Source organism: Clytia hemisphaerica, unplaced genomic scaffold (assembly GCF_902728285.1).
Source record: "Clytia hemisphaerica strain Z4C2 unplaced genomic scaffold, Clytia hemisphaerica genome assembly, whole genome shotgun sequence".
NCBI lineage: Eukaryota > Metazoa > Cnidaria > Hydrozoa > Leptothecata > Clytiidae > Clytia > Clytia hemisphaerica.
The window spans coordinates 498094-518476 of NW_027104200.1; the positions used below are offsets into that span (position 1 = coordinate 498094).

Below are 20383 nucleotides of genomic sequence, written 5' to 3' on the forward strand. Positions count from 1 at the left end.
GGACTTCGGGACTTTGGGTTGGTGTAATATTTTTTTCAGAGAGTTGATGTATTCCAATTCGGGACTTCGGGACTTGAGTATGGTGTAATTTTGTTTTTGATAGAATTTCGATATATTCAGTATTTCAATAACTGTAAATTTTCGAAAAACTAACAAGCGGGGGAGGGGGCCGTTTATTTGGAACCTAAGAGTATCCGAATTCTTTCTATTTAAGACCAGTTAAGACCTTAAAGCAATTGTTTTGCTTATCTAATAACGATTGTATTATATTCCCGCCAATTTTATCTTTATCAGTCTTGCAAGTTTAAATCCTCTGAAAAAAATTTTTTCGGCCATCCACTAAATTAAATTCCCGCAAATTTTTTTCCTTCAAGGTAAAAAGTTGGAAAGTCGTAAATTTATTTAACTTCAATTTAATTGGCCCAGCGCTAGCGATCCTTCATAGCGTCATCCTTCCTTCCGCTGTCTGTCCGTCCGTTTTGGTAGAAACGGCGCTTAAAACCAGTAACACACTTTTTAATTTTGCCGTCTGGAGAGGGAAAAGCTTGCTAAAGTCGGATACTGGCTATAAAAGATATATTTTCTGATTCCGCGCTCCTTCAAAACAATTTTCAAAACAAAACAAGATGGCGGTCGAAGCGAGGAGGTTGATTCATACTTTTTTGAACATTTTCTTTGCTTTAGTGGTCAAGAGACTTTCAAACCAAAGAAATTTTGTAATGATTTTTCTTTATAAACCTTTTTCAACATTCTGTCATATCTTATAGTCTTTGCTCAAGTTTTAATAAAGTTTTATGAGTGAAAATTCTACCTAAAAACCACCTTCATTTTTTAGCTTCTTGTTTTCAAAAAGATTTTATTTTTAGGAAATAATGGCTTCCGATATAGAAATAAATAAACTGAAATGCAGCTGATGTGTAAAATTGAATAAGATTGGAACTTTTTCCATGATGTTACGCGTGAAAATGGTTATTTCTGGTTCTGTCTCGTTTGACGATTGGTGGCTTGATTTTTCAAACTCGACACAGAATTATTTCAAGTAAGCTGATTATGGAATTAAGTTATTGGAGACTAAAATGCAGCTCAATGTGTAAATTTGAACAAGATTGGGACTTTTTTCATGATTCTACGTATATTAAATAAAATGGTCTTTTCAAAAAAAATGGTCTCGACTGCGGTCGAGCAATGACGATGATGATGAAATAAAATGGCCATTTCTGTTCTGGATCTGTCACATTAAACGATCGGTGGCTTGATTTTTCAAACTCGACTCACATAATTATTTATTGTTTAAACTGATTCTGGAATTTGTTAATGGACACGAAAATGCAGCTCATGGGTAAATTTGAACTATATTGAAACATTTTTCATGGTTGCAACGCATTAACAGTGAAAATGATCATTTCTGGATCTGTCACATTAAACTGTTAACTCACATTAACCACATGAATTTTATTGGCCTGGATATGCAGACTGTAAACTATTTCACCGTCTAGTTTTTTAAAGATTATTTTTCTGGTTTACAGTCTGGTCCAACTAACATGCCTGCATGGATATTTCTCCCTGCATATGTGAGTGCACCTAATTGGTTAAAAAGCGCCCACTCACTATATATTTGCGGGTATTTTTTATATTTTTCTATGGGCGCGCATAATTTATGGAAATTTTCCACCTAGGACATTTTTATTCCAACCCCCCGTCGCTTATTAAGTTTTGAGATTTTTTCCAACCTCCCCCCCCGCTGGTAAATCAACTCGGGTTCAATTTCAGGTGTATCAGGTTCACCCGACCTTACCTGAAATTGCTATTTTTGGAAGTCCGGTTCGTTTCCAGTAAATCGGGTTAACCCGAATTCACGGGTTGTTCAGGTTGTTGTTTTTTCGAGTATTTCGGGTTTACCTTAAAAGTCGGGAAACCCAGGTTAGCACGCGCCTGCGCACCGAGCACTTACCTGAAGAACTCGGGTTATTGGACGATTTTGAGTGGTCCTTCGCGTCCGCAAAAATATTTTTTTCACGATCGAGAATTTAGAGCGCGCTTTTTTTACTTTCTGCGAGAGAGTTCAAGATGGAAGGTCACGTCACTTCGTACTTCTCATTTACAATTTACTTTGACAACTGGATGAGGAAAATCGCCTTCAATTTTCCAAAGCCAACGACTATGACTGGATGAAGAAAAAAAGGTATGCTTTTATCATTCTTTATTTTCTTAATAAATTTGTTTGACAGGGCAGGGGAAGTTGGTTTGATTCATGGTTCTTCTGATCAATCTCTTTTCTCAGCCTCAGAGTGTTCTTTGAACTTAAGTGCCAAAAATATATCTCAGTTATATTATTTATCTTTACAAGTAAGTCGATAAAGTAATCCCAATAAATTGTTTCCTGGAAATTTTTAACCTTTAGCTAGAGCTAGAATCTGAGAGTGTTTTTTTGGGGTGTAACTCACTAGAGTATACGACACCTTTGGTCTACTTCAACAACAACAGTCGGAATCCAGTGTGGAAATTTGTCTACTATGACTGGTTTTTTGTCCGAACACAGTTGCATGATTTGTCATATTATGTCTGAAGGCCAACCATCCCAAATAGTCCAGACGTCCGCGCTCGATAGGATCGATCATCGGGACGGCTTGATGACGGATCGATATGTGATCGATGGATTACTTAACGATCCGGATAGGAGATCGATGGAAGATTCTGCCATTAAAAAGTATTGAGTATCGATCCTTCGTTGATCCATTATCGAGCTAGTTTTTCAATCGAGTATATCATTCGTCATCGATCGTTAATCGATTCGTCATCGATCGTAAATCGAGTATGAGTCGATAGGGTCGATAAGATCGATAAAAGATCGATGATAGATCGGTAAATAATCGATAACTAATCATAAGCTTAAAGAAATCTGAGTATCGATCCTCCATCAATCTCCTATCCGGATTGTTAAGTAATCCATCGATCCGTCATCGAGCCGTTCCGATGATTGATCCTATCGAGCGCGGATGTCTGGAATAGTGCATCTCAGAAATCAACAATTCTTCACTGAGGAGTCTTTGGTTTACCAACTTTACCAACCGGCAACAAATAATATTATCAACTTCAGTTGAGCTAGAATCTGAGAATGTCTGTCAGTATGTCCGTGCAGTCTGTCAGTCTGTCACCGCTAAACTTTGTTTGGGGCAGTGGGCAGGCTGGAGTAATCAAAAATGGTCCAATTTAGCTGAAATTTTGCACACTTGTTCCTTGGGTGAATATCTGGGAATACTTTTTTCACTTTTTCAAAATTTCGATTCTTAGGGGCGTTGTCATGAGTTTTAGCCTCAAAACGAGGCTAAAAACTTTAGGCAGTCTTGAGAATTCAAAAGAGGTCCGATTTAGCTGAAATTTTGCACACTTGTTCATTGGGTCAATACCTGGGAGCTTTTTTTTTCATATTTTCAAAATGTGGACTCTTAGGGGCGTGGTAACAAGTTTTAGCCTCAAAACGAGGCTAAAAACTTTGGGGCAGGCTTGAGACTTCAAAAATATTCCGATTCAGGTGAAATTTTACACACTTGTTCCTTGGGTGAATATCTGGGGTATTTTTTCATTTTTTAAAATTTTGATTATTAGGGGCGTGGTCATGAGTTTTACCCTCAAAACAAGGCTGAAAACTTTAAGGCAAGCTCAAGACTTTTTTGGATGGGTGTAGCTCAAGAAAGAGAATCCAATAAAACATGCGTACCCTGTTTCCCTCACTCAGGAAAGAACAATATAAAATGAAAAATATTTTTTGATATTCATTCTTTTTTGACAGGTTCAACCCCAACAAGAGCTAAAATTCACAAAGAATTCAAAATTGACAGTTCACTCAGATTACACCTCAAATCAAGTAAGTACCGAATGTCTGTTTAACTATTCAGATGTTGAAAGATGCCTGTTAAACAGATGGCCGAACTGTAAAAATCACAACTTTTGGTCTGTATAGCTCAGTACATTGAAGGCTGTGAACAAGAATTTGTAGCCTTCCGTAAATTCTTAAAAAAGTCATTGCTTGAGATTTAAATGGAGTTTGTGGTAACAATTCAGTAATGAGAAATTCTAATATTTTTTTAGACATGGCCCTTCCAACCATAGTACCAACTGAATCAAAATTGGAAAGCTGGTGAAAATTCTTCCTCATTTAACAAGTAAGTGATTTTTAAATGCGAAGATATTTGGGCGGATGAACAGACCAACTATATCATGATATATTCCAGTATACTATTTTTTAGGGAAGCCATTTCAAGTTCTGAGGCTTTAAAACTTTTGTTTGAGGGCTCTCCAGGGAACTCAGGCAAGAGGGGGATGTGTCGCAGACCAGAGTTCCTTTTATAAGTCAAGAAATACTTGGGATATTTTAAAACTCACTAAATTTTTGAACACAAGTGACACGCCAGTGACAGTACCCCTCCCCAGGGAAATTCAGACATTAAATGTATACAATAATGGACACCGCTTCAAAACCTTACTGAATTTCCATGACATCATTATTTATCATTAATTTTTAAGGTGAAGAAAGTCAATAGAGTTTCCTGACAGCGACAAATTCGGTTAACTCAACTCAAATTTGCGATGTTGTTTTCACATTTCTTTTGCAAAATGAATCTTCAGTCTCAAACACGTTCCCGTGTCTATATTAGATGGTGACGGCTTCTTGTATAATGTGTTCCAAACAGTTGTTATATCTGGTTATTCATGTCAAATGAGTGCAACTGTAATCTGCTTTTGAACTGGAACCTCTTATACATTCAACAGGACATGTATGTATCAAGACTCAATTAAAGAACAATCATCTAAAAGTGATTTTTTCATTCTATGAAATGTGTTAAAGTACTCTCGGTACCTAATAGCCGCTAATTAATTTTTCGAAAATTTTCCACCCAGGACATTCTTTATCAATTTACTTTCATTTTATACTATATTAATTTTATCAAAAATTTTGAAGGATAAGGTTATCTTCACTTGACACTCCTTTAAGGAAATCAATTTTCATAAGAGATTCTCATTTTCGCTGACTTTTGTCAGTTCCAAGTCACATTTTTAAACATTAGTATTATTATATTTTAAAGTAATATCGCGTTGGAAAGATAATTTTGAACAGATTGATTTCAGTTCGCTAGGTTTGTTGCAATTATTTCTAACTTAACAGTATCACTAAGACTTGCCTCATTAAACCACTCAAAATTATCTTTTGGACGAATTTTTAATTTTATTATGACATCTTTCTATCGTTTCTATGATCAAAAACCAGACGTTACATTAAGTTGATAAAAGAGCCAGTCAACAATTAATTTTCCCCAAAAAGATCGTTGACAGTCGTTTATTTATAAATCGTGTATTTCGAAGCTAGATTACTCTTACGCTGTTAAACTGTATTTGTGAATTCTTATGTGATTATTCTGAAAATATATCAAATAAAGTAATGCAAAATGTGATGCTTCCTCTTTTTCCTTGCGGCATTTTAACAAAACAATTTCGAATATGTTTCGCAAAAACCACTGATATTTAAACCTGATTTACCCGAGTTTGAACTGTAAAGAGGCTGACGTGAGCAAACGGGTAAATCAGGTAAACCCGAGAACCCTAGTTACCCGGGTAAGACGGGTGTCTATTTTTGGAATTTTTCGACCCGAAATACTCGAGTAAATTGCTCATCGGGATTTTCGGGTATACCTCACGTCAATTACTTGAGTATTACCCTAGTATTACCCGAGCTAGTTTACCAGCCCCCCCCGCTATTAGGTACCCGAGAGTATTCAACCGTGAACCTGCGCCTGTAGACCCGGTTGGAATGGAGACCATTCAATAAAGTTTCAAGCGTCTAACTATTGAGAAGTACCGCAGTGACTTTGAAAATATTTTTCCTGTCTTTGATCAACATGGTCATACATTTGCTGTTTTGCACGCTCGTTTTCAACACGTTACTTTTCGCTGGGCCTTCAGGCCCAACGGGCTTCTTGTTTCAAAATTCAATTGGGTGATCATAATCAATGAGCTATTCTAGAAAAAATTTTTGCCTCCTATTTAGAGGAGGTCTTTTTTGGGGGAAAGTTGACCCCTGGATTTTTTTTCCTATTTCTTCAGGATCCTTTTTTCTCAATTTTTGGACCACCCTTAACATTTGACCTTTCCACCTCATTTTACTGGCCACCCTGTATTTTTACACTCGAAAAACCAGAACCTCCTGGATTTTTTATTTTTCAGACCACCCTGGACGTCACAACTCCTCAACATAGGAGGTACAAATTTTCTTTAAATATTTTTCAATTTATTTTCTTAGATACACTTTTGTAAAAGCCATCAATTATTTGGGATGTTATGTTTTAAGGAAAATACCAAATGATGAATGGACAATAAAGAAAGTCAATACAAAGTATGAATTATTTATAAAAATATTAATATTTCAATAATAAAGCAATTGAAGAATATTATATCAAATTATACAACCAAACTGAATCATATACACATTTTTTTATAAGAATATCCAAAATCATTGAAACCTTCAGATGTTCTTAAACTTTTGAGTTGTAAGCCTAAAAATGTTCTTATTTTCACCATTTTAGGAGTATTATTGTGCAATTTCTTAAGAAACTGGAGTGTCTTAGAATTCGCAAAGCCTGAAAATGTTCTGAACTTGTTCTTAATATTTTGGCCATCGAAGCCTCATGTTCTTATAGTTTTCTCTTATAAAAAAACTCAAGTACATTAAATAAAAATGTACACGTCTCCTTTGCGAATTTTAGAAACTTTTACAGAAAATATGAAACAGTTTTAGTCAAAAGATTTCCAAAGATAACATTTTTGTCATAAGTTTGAATCATTCAGAAAAACATAAAATCCTAGTCGAATTTCAGCAGCTCGCAATGGAAAGTTCATTAGCGTTGTTGATGGCATCTTTTGGTTTACTGTATGCGACGGTGAAATGTGATTTGAGTAAAACCGATTGGTTTCACAACCGGCTGGAAGAACGTAAGCATAATCAAATCATTACAGTGGAATCTCTATAACTCGAATGACTCCTTAATTCGAATAAGTTTTATTGTCCCTTAAGTTAATAATACCTTATAAACCTCACTCTATAAGTCGAAATTTCCTTACCTCAAACCAATTTGTATTCCCTGTGCATGCTCGAGTTACGGAGACTCCATTGTATTAATTTCTTTCCGACTCAAGTTCAATTTATAATCCAAAGCTTCGTAACGGAAGTGGCATATGATTTTTACCCCACTTTAAGATTTTGCGTACTAAAAACACACAATATTGTACTTCGGTACTTCTATCCGGACCCCCTCCACTTCTGACGTCATCATACACAGGCGAAAAATAGTTTCAAAACCATGGTTTTTCATGATTAAAATTTCCAAATTTCCCAATTTCTTAAAACAACTTTAATTCTACTTGCCTTTCTACTATAAATAGATCGCACAAGCTCAAAATAATCAGAAGCAAATTATTGCGGAATCCAACAACTCAAAAAATTCCTATGATCTAATCCCGAGAAAAGCTGTAGAACACACATTTCCTAGAGTTATGGAGACACCCGAGCTTTCATTGTTCGAGTGAAAGAGAATCTACAGTAAAATGTTTAAATATTTTATTCAAAACTTGTTATAGCGAACTGTTACGAGGCTGACCAAGTGAAATGCGAGACATCTTTGTACTGGCAAGCGTTATGTCAAGTGTGTAAGGATTGCTACAATGTCTGTCCAGGTTGGTAGTAATAAGTTATTATTATATTACCGTTTTCACAAACTAAAACAAATTAATTATCTTGACCATGGAAATCATCATTTTCATTTTTTAAGCAAACCCGATCCAACAAAACTTCTATCCATTCATTAAATCATACATTATTTTTTCAAATACAAAATAGTAAATCTTTATTGAAGCTCGGCTGTTCTTATTTTCCAATTTTTCTTGTCATGCCCTTCTTATAGGAAGTTTTTTACTAGATTTTCTCCTAATATATAAAGCGTTACACGAAACCCCGCTACGTTGACTTGTGGAAGCAGACAAACAAATATATCCCTGAAACATTTTATTTATCTGATTGGTATTTTATAGACTAAGCATTCCCTTTTTTGAATATATCTATATAAAAGTAGCTGAAAGTGAATAAATTTAAAGTATTATGCTGCACTATCAAACAAGACTGACACGTCAACCTGTGTTTACATTGTAGCCGAAAAGACTTAATAATGACTCAAACTTTAAAGGTTTTGTTTTTACACAAGTGTTCCCATTTCATATCAGACACATATTTCATAACGGGACAGTGTCTGCCTATTGTTCTATTATGCTGATATAAGCAAAGAATGTTTTTCTATTCCTCTTTCTGACCAATCTTGCTCCACATACGTGACAATCCAATGGGAGAAAGCTTGTGAATTAAAATTGATGAGTAAGCAAACGATATCACTCTTATTTTAAAAAGAAAACCTTTAAGTTTAATAATCTTGATAACTATTAAGCTTGTCTTAGTACTAGTAGGACAACCTAGATTAGTAGGATACATGCAACATTCAAGGTGGCGTACAGTACCTAATCTAAATTCCAGATCAAAGCCATCGGTATCGGCACTTTAAGTCAAGCTTGACATTACTTTCTAGGCTTTAAAACCTTTTCCTAGTTCTAAAGTAATACAGTTTATCGTCGATATCTTTAAGACACTACTAATGAAAAGATTTATCTGGGAACTTGTCGAAAAAAGCCTTTTTTTATGCTGGTTTTTAAAAGGTTTTCAATTTTCAGCATAAAAATCTATAGAAGAAAGTAGCTCCAGTGTACGCTGGATTATGCGGTTGATTCTCACTCAGGTCTTTTTATTCGAATCAATTTAACCAGGACGGGATGGGATGTTGCTTACGCTAAACTGTGTAATGGCTACCTCCAACTTTTATACGACCACCTTAGACCTACATTGCTGAATCACATTAACTGATGACTACTATGCATCTGATCGCCGAACTCCTTGAGACAACGTTGAGATGTGCTTATTTCTAAATCATTATCTTCCCAGGCGAGCGATGAGGAGAATTCGGTGGTAGCGGTCAAGGCGTTAACCTGTACTATGACTCACCCCTACACACCAAACCAACTGAGCTAACAACCACTAAGCTAACCATAGCCACCAAGTCTTAAAATACCCCTTAAAAGCAAGAGATTGCCAATCTCATTGGATACTTTTCTTAACCTTATTCCCACAGATTCAATGGGTCGTTGAGACAGGGATCTTCTAATGATCAAATCTAAAATGAAATTCAATTTTGGTTCTTTAAAACCATTCAACTTGCATTGAAGACGATTGTCTCTTGTTTCCATGTAAAAATAATAGCGAGTACCAATATTGATAGCGCAACATTATTCTTGGTAAGTTTAAACTTAAGATTGTATTCAAGGCTAAAGAGATAGCAGATGTTCTAGATGATTCACGTGCACGGTAGAAATATTGACATAATGAGACCAGCACGAAGGATCGCCGTAGGTCTTTTGAATCGAAAAAAGGTCACTGAAAATTTACAAAATTGGGTGAATAATGATATTATTGGTCATATCTATCCTACAGTGTGTCCGAAGGAAAGTAGAATAACAAATCCTCAGAATTCATAACACTAACATTTATTCTCGATTTTTCTATTAGAAAGATCCGTTATAGCAACAGATCCTGAGGATTTTTTTGTACCATTATTCCCCTTTTTTCCAGATACACTCTACTGTTTGCTTTTTACATTATTTTTGGCATCTTTTTTGTAACAGTAAAAAACACCTCAAGGAATCAAGATTTAGATCCAGATAGCAAAGTTTCGAGATGACGAATCTTAGAGATATAATTCAAAATAAACAGAAACGCATTTCGACACATGACAACTTTAAAAGCGTTTCAACTTTGATTTACATGACTTGGTGACAAGTGAGATATTTCAAATTGAGTCAATTTTATTTAAATCAAAAGTAGCCAGAAAAGTGGTCTGTAAAATACCAAAGGCACTTAACACTGTTAAGTCAGACTTCTAAACTAAGAATGTATATATAGTTATAGATATTATCAACAAAAATGCTTCAATTAATTGAAAATATGAGTCTCAGACAACGTTTCAGGTGTCAAAACTAGAGAGAGATCTTAATTTCTATGAAAAATCCGAAATATTCTGGTCTGTAAAATACACATTTTTCATCCCACCATCTCGAAACTTCACTTGAATGTTCCTGGCCTTAAAAACTAACATCTGTGAAATTTTAATGAGGTTTACTTGGCTTTTTGCTAAGCTATATAGAAAAACGTCAAAAATTTTTCTTGTATTTTGGGGCAGTTTTGACCGAATTTTCAAAATAAATGGACTGTAAATCAAAAACAGTCGTCTAAAATCCATAAAAGTTTCCACAATGCTACAACTATACCGACTACGAGCAATGAAGGCATTAACATCTATTTCATGGAAGAATTTGGCCCTGTGTAAAATTTAAAAGTTTTATTTTTTTTTTAAATTAGATTTTTTCACAAAATTTTGATATTCGGTTCTGAAAAATACACATTATTCTTGCTACCATCTTGAAATTTTTCACACACAATCCTTGATGCTTTATCTAAAACCCTGCAAAGTTTTAATAAGTTTTGATATGTAGTTCATGAGATATCTTGAAATGCAGTACCCTACCCCAGGCAAATTGGCTCCAAAAACGATTGCCACCCTGGTTAGCCTGAAAACCATCGCGATTCTCAAAATATAGATATGTTTGAATCCAAAAACAGTTTCAAACCTTTTTCACCGTCAAGGTGCTACCTCATGCCCAATATTGCCTGGACTATAAAATTACTTTAGGGCACCCATCTTCACGTTTCTTTATATATAAGAAAATACAAAACTTTAAAGCCCTCGGGTGTTCCGAGCTTTTTGAGTTTTAAGCCTAATTGTTTTAAACATATTCTTATTTTCACCATCATGCAAGCATTCTTGTCCATCTCTTAGTAATTTGGGTGTCTTAGAGCCAGCAAAGCATGATTTTTTCAACTTATTCTTAATTTTTGACCATCGAAACCTTATATATTTTGTTCTTATAACAAAACATGTGATCCACTAAAATGCCACTACCCAGTGGGCACAGAAAGTCTGGAGGACGCCTATATGACGTCCGAATCACGTCTGCCCGTCCAAAGCCCGTCCCCGTCCAATCGCAACGTCCTTCAGACGTCTTTAATAGACTTGATTTTTTCAGGACGTCTAATAGGCGTCCGTAATACGCCCAAAATTATGTTATTTAGACCTGTGATTGGAAGTCTGGTAGCGAGTGTATAGAAACATGTTTGTAGCCGGGGGTGCAATATTTCCTAACATTGATTTTGTAAATACGCCATTTCGGAGTTCACGACGCCATTTTGTAAGCGGAGCAAATCTAATGGCGGGGGTGCAGTCGGCCTCAACTAGAGAATCATTTCAGAGAGCCGTAAGCTACGATCTCGGACTATTATCGAGTTGTACCCGACTGAGACGGAGCAAAACAAGCCCCCTAGGGTGATTCCTCCAGCACTCCCTCGTCGTGTCTACACAAAAAGTAAACAAACCTTTAAAAATTCGATTGAAACTCATCCTCAAACAGTCAAAATATAATTTTCCACTTAGAACTAAATCTATCATGGATGTCACTACACAAAACCTGAATATTTCTCTTTTTTAGCTTATCAAGAGTCCTCCATTCTTCATCGTATCTGATTGTTCACATCTAAAAAAACAATGCTGTGACTGGGGGTCTTTCTATGTATATAATCATATCAAAGAAAACAGGAATGGAATCAAACAAAAGGAGTCTCCCTCTAAAGAATTGTTCCGATTCCCTTTTTCTAGGTACTTTCCATTGGAAATTCCCATGCCTCAAAGCAATGATAAATAATATCAGAACATATTTTTGCTAATTATACATCAGTTTGTTATTGTTTTGTACAGATAGTAGGGGGAAATTTTGTAAAATCGCTCGATTTTTTTAGTCAAAGCACTTGTTATACATTTTTGGAAAGCTAAGGGGTAGGGGAATCAAAATAACTTGGGTGCCAATTTTCTTTCGGACACTTTGGTGTGATTTTCGGACAAATACGACGGTCTCAGGCAAAAATCATAGGGTGAAAAATTAATGAAAATTTCAGCTTGAGAAGACGGAGACCTGTTGTATATTTTTGGAAAGCTCTCAGAAAATTAAGATTAGTGATATATTGCGAGTATAGGTGATTTCTTTACCTAACTCGAGATATTAATCCTTAAAAACAGTGTTTTCAGTATTTTTCAGCCAGAAACAGCTGTTTTGTCCAGTTTTTGCGCTTTCGGAAGCTCAATGTCTCGAGTTAGGTACTGAAATCACCTATACTCGCAATATATCACTAATCTTAATTTTTTGAGAGCTTTCCAAAAATATACAACAGGTCTCCGTTTTCTCAAGCTAAAATTTTCATTAATTTTTCACTCTATGATTTTTGCCTGAGACCGTCGTATTTGTCCGAAAATCACACCAAAGTGTCCGAAAGAAAATTGGCACCCAAGTTATTTTGAGTCCCCTACCCCTTAGCTTTCCAAAAATGTATAACAAGTGCTTTGACTAAAAAATTCGAGCGACCTCAAAAAAACGAACAAATTTCCCCCTACTAAGAGTTTTATATATTCAACATGAATTTGTGATTAACAAAACAAATACTGCTAAATACTGCTTTTAGCTCAATAAAAAAAATATAAAAAATAATATCTATTAATTAGGAGAACAATGGTGTAAAAAATTTGATGTTATATTAGAAATTCAACTAAAAGGAAGAATAGGTAAGTTTGAGTATGCTATTCATAAGTAAATTTTTGTAAGAAAAAACCACGATCATTTGTTTTATAAAGTCTTAAAGCAGCTGTGGTGAGAGCAAATTTATCCGTACATAATATCCATAATTTTTTACCGTTGACTGTCTATAAAATATGTTTTTTTCAACAGATAGCCCATTCACAAAGCCTTGATGATTATACACAACACAGTCTAAGATTTAGTTTATATTCAAAAATTGCCTTTGTAACAGCATCGTATCTTGTCATGAACCCATCGGTTGATCTTTGATGAACAGGTTCAAAATCAGGAGTATTCCAACAAAAACGTGTCCTACAAAATTTGTCTGTATTGCCACTTGTAGCATAATTCTATCAAAAGAATAGTACCGTGAACGGCCATAACTTGCAACACGGACTTAACTTGCAACAGTATTCAAATTTCCTTTGAGAGTAATTTGTCTGCCATTAAAAACACTTCCTCTTTTGTTACTATACAAACCAGATAACATCAACCATCAACAAGGCCAAATAAATAACAACTAGTTTTCTCTCTACCATGTTTGCTAATTCTGCTAAATTCATTCATTTTGTCATTTGTTTTTCTCTAAAATAAATAATAGGAAAATGTGAAACCATCCTGATACTGTCCATCCATACACATATGACAATATGAAATAGGTTGACGAAGATTCATTTACTTGTCAAGTGAACCGCTGCAATTTGGGATTTAACCTCAGTCGCCTCTGTACAGTGATTTTCAAAAGGTATAAAAAATATATCTGAGAGGAGCATAAAGCTAGCCTAGCTAGTAAGGTTGCTACCAAAACCAACAAGAAGCTTCTAAAAATCAGATCAAGCAAAGGTTACACACATAGACAGAGAAGAAGGTTATTACGTCTGCCTAACTAATCCAGTACATAATACTGTAAAAAGACAATGATAAAGCAGTAATCAAACACTTTTATGATAATTTAGTGAGCAAATACAAAAAGACAGCCTTCTCTTTCCATTTTCCATCCACCAAGAAATGAGAAACTGCAGAATAGTTTTTAGAAAGGGGATTCTGTTTTGTTTACAAAGGAATCTCCGCCGGTCTCTGCCCTTCCACGGCCATTTTTTGCTCCGCCTGCAAAATGGCGTCGCGAACTCCGAAATGGCGTATGCAAATAATGGAGCGTTCGGCAAGAATTTCACAATTATATGAAGTTCATTTTCATATCTTTCCAATTAAGACATTAAAAAATGTATATAATATTTTACTAACTGTCAGTTAATAAATAGTTAGTTCAAATAACCCCCCGACTACTTCTTGAAAATAAAAATGAAATACGGTGATCTGATTGGCCCGTTATAAAAGTTCTCCATAAAATTTTTTGAGGCGACAGAGTATTTTTCAAAGCAAAACTTCGTGAGGAAAAGACAAAGATGGTCATGGAAGATCCAATATTTCTGGTGATTTGACATCTTCGGCATCTTCTTTTTATGGTTCAAAAGATTGCTTAAAGTGGAGGATACAAGTAACAAGATTATAGAAGAGTAAGTGGTAAAAAATTGCTTCTTTCTATTTGTTTTCATACAGTAGTATACCGTCATATATTTATACGAAGGAATAAAACATTACCACAGGCTCACAAAAACCTAGCGTTTTAAAGAAATTTTTTGTTGTTGCATTTTGTATTCTGAACATCCTGGTTTCTTCCACCACTGATCAAGTTTTGTGTGTTCTCGTTCGACTTTTGGTTTAAGCTTTTCCATTCTATTTTGTAAACAATAAAACACAAGGGGCCACATGAATTCAAGACTTCTTAAGATACACATCCAAGCAATAAAACAAGGCCTTCTTTTCTCAAAACGTTTGTTTCTGTACTTTGTGTTGTTTTTCAGGCATTTTTAGTTGGGTTTAATTAGCAAGCGGTCGGCCTTTTCAATTTTTAGAAAAATATTTTTTCTAATGTGCGTTTCGAATGTTTTGATTTAGAAACGTTCTTTTTTTTTTAAACATTCGAATATACGAAATTCATTTTGAACATTCGAATCGCCAAAAAATCGAATGTTTTGTTTTGATTCTTTTTCTTGAAACTTTTTAGTGAGCCAATTTTAATGTGGTGCTCTTCAGTTTATAAAATGTTGGAATAAGATTATTATTTTTGCCACTTTCATTTTTAAGGAGCTTATGCTGAAAAGATGGAGCAAAGACTTTTGATTGATCATTTTCAGGTGAGTGAAATTTCTAAGACGATATTTTCTCTAATAATTGGAATTGGCTAGAAAATTCTGAAAATTAGATGGCATCATAACATAATGAGTTTCTAAAGTTTCATTTTTTTGATAAGTTCTTTGGGAAGCAAGTACAAATTTATTTTTTCTGAAAAAACAGAGGAGACACAAAAATATTTTGTTCAAAAAGAGACCGGTGAATTGCAATAACTGCGGTTGGTTCGAAACGCAGGAGACAGGACGCAGGAGACAGGACACAGGACGCAGGTCATACAAACTACAGACCGGAAAATTGTAACACACTCGTAACATATAATGTATAAAATGTTTCTAAAAACATTATACGCAATGGAAAATTATATATTATACAAAATACGCTATTTAAAGATTTTTAAATGACAAGCCATCAATCCTAAATATTGACAAAATGACATTTAAATTATGTAAATGATGACGCTAGCACAAAATACAAGGTGTGTACATCAGTTTACAACAAAATGTTTTTTCATGCTCAATAGGATGCTGATGGTGCAAGTAGATATAGATTTATATATTTTGAAAACATTAAATGCTCCAAGAGAGCTGTTTTAGAGATATGAAAATAGTGACGTCATTTTCATCAAAAATACGAGATAGGGAATGAAAATATTGATATATTAATAAAATACAAACCTTTGACGCTATTTTAGTCAATTTTTGTTATCATACCCAAGGTGATGCAGGAGATATAATGAGATATGATATAGCGATTGTGAAATAGCTATTTTCCTGTTGGGGCTGTTTAAAGATGAGATAAATATTTTTAACACATGTATTTTGTGTATAACATATATGTCACATGTCAGACATTGAAAAGATAACTGCTACTACACATGCGTGATTTATGTGTAATATATAATACAAGTATTACAGGTCTGTGTTATACACGGCACAAAATGCAAAAGCACGTGGCAAGCATGTGGATAGATTTTGACCTTTAAAAAGGTTCTAGACCAATAAAATACCTTCAGAATGATATTTCTAACAATTACAAGTGTTTTTCAAACATTTTCTTTGTTTTTTACAGCAATTAAAGCTGACCTGTCAGCAATGACCTGCGTCCTGTGTCCTGCGTCCTGGGTCCTGTGTCCTGCGTTTCGAACCAACCGCAATAACTGTGACTTTTGATTGACAACAACCCACTTCTGTGGTGGAAGACGTACAAAATTGGAGAAAGATTTTCGATCAAAAGGCGTTATTATTTAATCAAAATAAGGGTCTTATTTTCGTGTGGTATTGTATATATGGGTTTTCTTTGAGAAACTTAAGTTTCATTCGTATCAGAATACCCTTACTTTACCTTTTAGGTTCGTACCCATAATCCTACTGGCCCTCTGGAAAATGCAAAAATAACTGATTGTTCAAAGCAAGGTATGCTATTCTTTGGTGTGTTTTAGGTACCAACAGTCAACTTTATCATTGACGAATAATACACCCCTCTTTCAGTGACCTGGTGAGAAATTCTTAACCACTTAGGAATGAAATGAAGGAGGTAATTGAGATAACATCAGATTAAAGTTTTTGGTTTCTTGACCCTCAATCCTGCTTTCTGTTTTTATTTTAGGACGAGATTGAGATATTTTAGGCTCTTTATCCAATTTTACTCTTGAATTTCTTGCAATTAAGTTTCAGCTTAGCACTGTTCTTAAATTGTTGTAGCTTCATTACTATCTATTATAAAAAAGAGCTTGTAGTTATAAAGGTTTTGAGGGTTTTCCACTCTTTCTACTCAAAACTTTTGTTTCCTCATTTTGTTTTCCAGATTCGATCAACACTATTGCGTAAATCTAACTCGTCAGTCCAGCTGAACCAAAAGATCATCAACATGTTACAGGTAAACCTCATAGATACTAATATGATACAAATGCTTAGATTCATCCATCAGATCTGGGATCATAGTTTCTAAATACCCTCTTTATTAAGTGCCGAGATTTTGGGTAAAACCTTTCAAGGGAGAAACCTGTACCCTCAGATTTATATCAATAAAGGTGAAATGGAGCTTACATCATGATCTCAAAAAACTTGCTTTGTAGACTAAATTATTTCAGCAATTGGGGATAAAAATAATGGACTGAAACTCGATAGGAATTACTATTCTCATGTTTTTTATGGCTAAGGAATTCAATTCTTTTGTTTTTAAGTCAGAAGATTCAGTGGGAAGAGAAAAATAGAATAAAATTTTGCAGTGAGGATCGGTTTATTTGATTATTTTCAATGGGGACAAAAATTAGAGGATGATTTTCAACCGGGGCCAATTTTTCCAGTGGGGAGGGGTCCCAGTGGGTCTGTGTGAAGGTAAAATTAAGGAAGGACAAATTAACACCCTTTGTCCCATATGTTAATAAGTTATTTTGGCACACTGCTATCCGGAAGGTTATAGTCAATAATTATCCTAAAAAAAAAGACATTCCTTTGTTTGATTTTGTCATATTATTTGTAATTATTTTCATAAATTATTATTTTCCTTTCAATCAAGGTTGTGCATTAAGAAGAAGGACTTTCAAACGTGTGTTCGCAGATCGATTTTATCAATGTCTGACTGAGTCGACTTGAAAGAAAAGAAGGAAACCAAATTTAAACACAAAGAAAAGCATGTCAAACTTTAATGGCACCAAGTATTTGAAGACGTCCGATATATTCACAAGTAATAACCAGAGTAGAAGTTAAAGACTGTTATTAGACTTTTTCAAATCATATATATTTCATCAAGGCGTAAAATTTGTACGTAGTTTTTTTCACCCTGTTCAGATACTTGTTTCAGTTGTTTGCTTCAGAAGATAATAGTTTCGACAAAATACAAAATCTTTCTGTTTATTTTTCTGATACCTTTGTTGTTATGTTGACGAGAAAACTAACTGAATTTAGTGATATATTTTCAACTTGGAATAATTCAATAAACGAAATTAAAATTCTTTTGAAAAGAAACATAAATACTATCTCAACAAAACTCTGACCCAGTGGGCACAGAATGTCCGGATGTTTATAAAAACCAATAAAATTATAACAAGAAATAAATATTTTGACCATGCAAATGTCACAATCAAGAAGCTTAAAAAGAGAATACGACTCCATAGAGACGACTAAATAAAGTCATCCCGCACGTTTTAATCACGTCCAAAGGACGTCCAAATACAAAAATTAAATCCACCTGGACGTCTAAATCACGTCTGAAAAACGTCCTAAGGACGTCCAAGTACAAACATTGTGTCCACCCGACGTCTGATAAACGTCTTCAGGACGTCCATTTACAAAAGTTAAGTCCATATTACGTCCTTTTCGCGTCCCTTTGGACGTCCGTATTGGACCAACATCGGACGGACGGGATCCGTTTCATTTTTCACGTCCTTAGGACGTCCTAAAGTCGTCCACATTTGACGTCCTTTCGTCCGAAATGGACCTTGTATGGACGTCCTCTGGACGTCCTGTGCCCACTGGGTAGATGGATCCGTGCTCCTACTATTATAAATGTACGACCTGCGGTTTTGTAGAGGGTTGCGATTCAGGCTAGTAATTATTCTATTCGTGACGTAGTCTTTTATACAGAAACACCCAAAAAACACCGTGCGTTTGCCACCAGTTTCATTGTTTAAATTCAAAACTGGTGGCGAACGCCCGGTGTTTTTCGGGTGTTTCCGTATAAAAGATCACATCATGAATATCAAGAAATATCTTTGCCACCACAGAATGTAGAGACCAGTTGGTGTATTGTAAACAAATGGCGGCGTTCACCAAAGAGCAACAATGCAATGACCCTGACAGTGATGTTTACCACAAATGCCCCAACACATGCGGAAGGTGCAAATGCAAACGTTCTGTTATGGATATCCACCATAATTGGCAATGTCAACAACATTTCAAACGTGTCGCCAAGAAAAGCAGGTACAGCCCTCTAATATTACAATTTTAGACTAAATCCAAGCAATTTTCACTGATTTGTTATAAAGATATTTACTTTTTAAAATGAATTTCTCAAGTCAAATTAAAAATTCTTGAGCTGTCGAACGTGTTAACGTATTTTTGACGTATCCAGGCTACGCCGATGCCAAATCGGAAGGCTAGAAAAATATCTTCAACCTTTATTAAGCAAAAAAAGAAGCCTTTTTTGACTTGCACCGCACTTAGAAGGGCTGATTGAACCTAGACCTTTTTCTTTAAGAGGCATATTTTCCTTAACCCGTCGTTAGATTTCATTTTCAATTCGGCGATTGTGTGAAAACCTACATGCACCAGAGTGTATCTCACGTTTATCGCTTCGTAGTACACTCTGTGCGCATTGCCTTTTTGATAAAAAAATTACCGTACGGAAACCTCTGCAATGAAGTATGATTTATAAATAGCAACTCTTCTCTCGTCGTCTCCCTCTTTCATCAACACTCCATCACAGCGGTCGGTTTGGAAAATCTCAAATGAGAAAAGACAATTCTGCGGCAATTTTGAAATTAGCTGCAGATACTGGGTCTGTGTACAGACAAGTAAGTGAAAGACGTGCGGGTCACGCGTTTTGGATGTAAAATAAGTGGCTTCATTTCTCATCTAGGAATTTCAACCCTAGCCCATCAGTGATATCTAATTTCATTCAGTCTTTTTTAATTGATTTTCTTATAGGGCACTACATGACGAACTTTAAGTGTCTACTAATTCCATCGTTTGATGAGATCGTTGGATCTTGTATTCGGTAATCCGACAATCGTATTCAATATTTATTAATAAACTTTGTACCTGTGTTCGTTTAACATTTTTAGAATTTTAATTTTCAAGTTTCAAGATTTTAGTGCTGCTGTATTTGAATTTACGAATTAAATGTTTATAGATTGAAATAATTCATACCCATCTTGTTGTTAAATCATGATTGTTCCAATTGTCCTATGTAAAAAAAGAAAGGTATAATTTGATATCATATGATGTCTGGATCGGACAAGTTTAAAAGCCAGGATCTGAACGGTGGCATGATAAAGACAAAAGCGAGTTTTATGTATTTGTACTTCCGAGGACGGTCGAGTAACTGATGTGATTTGAAATAGCCCACAGTTCTGACCCGCATAATCGAGAACGGTAAAAGTGCTTGTTTAACTTCGACCACAGTCATTGAAGGTCTAACCGAAGAAGAACCTAACCGCCCTCCGCCCCCATTGCAGAAAAAAATAAATAAACATGCTAAATACTCTTATGTGTTTAATTGTATGGGCCGCAATTTTTCAGAAAATATCACCCCAAAAGCATATTATAATGACCCCCCATTCTATGAAATGTTCCTGAAAAAGTGCCAAAACCTTTATTTTCCTAGGGGTTTTTTGGGAAAATCACCCCAAAATCACTTATAA

The 20383-nt window shown here is 35.0% G+C and overlaps 1 protein-coding gene and 2 long non-coding RNA genes across 3 annotated transcripts in view; 2 read left to right on the forward strand and 1 right to left on the reverse strand.

Annotated features, from left to right (window-relative positions):
- Positions 1 to 20383, reverse strand: part of LOC136815220 (uncharacterized) — a 37184-nt gene that overhangs the window by 16504 nt on the left and 297 nt on the right. Inside the window, exon 2 of the long non-coding RNA XR_010847694.1 lies at positions 19890 to 19925. This is a non-coding gene — a long non-coding RNA (uncharacterized lncRNA). The remainder of the gene's footprint in view (positions 1 to 19889; positions 19926 to 20383) is intronic.
- LOC136815219 (uncharacterized) lies at positions 6774 to 19905 on the forward strand. Its single transcript, XM_067071666.1, has 4 exons — positions 6774 to 6984; positions 7630 to 7725; positions 18746 to 18941; positions 19668 to 19905. The coding sequence occupies exons 1-4, from the start codon at positions 6879 to 6881 to the stop codon at positions 19687 to 19689; spliced, it is 420 nt and encodes a 139-aa protein (XP_066927767.1). The 5' UTR covers positions 6774 to 6878; the 3' UTR covers positions 19690 to 19905.
- Positions 14062 to 18045, forward strand: LOC136815195 (uncharacterized). The gene is made up of 5 exons (XR_010847688.1): positions 14062 to 14342; positions 14974 to 15023; positions 16370 to 16433; positions 16825 to 16896; positions 17539 to 18045. It is a non-coding gene; the product is annotated as an uncharacterized lncRNA (long non-coding RNA).

Coding starts and splice junctions, on each gene's coding strand:
- LOC136815219 (XM_067071666.1), top strand. CDS start 6,879: ATGGAAAGTTCATTAGCGTTGTTGATGGCATCTTTTGGTTTACTGTAT. Junction 6,985..7,629: donor TCACAACCGGCTGGAAGAAC/GTAAGCATAATC, acceptor AACTTGTTATAG/CGAACTGTTACGAGGCTGAC. Junction 18,942..19,667: donor CGTGTCGCCAAGAAAAGCAG/GTACAGCCCTCT, acceptor ATTTTCTTATAG/GGCACTACATGACGAACTTT.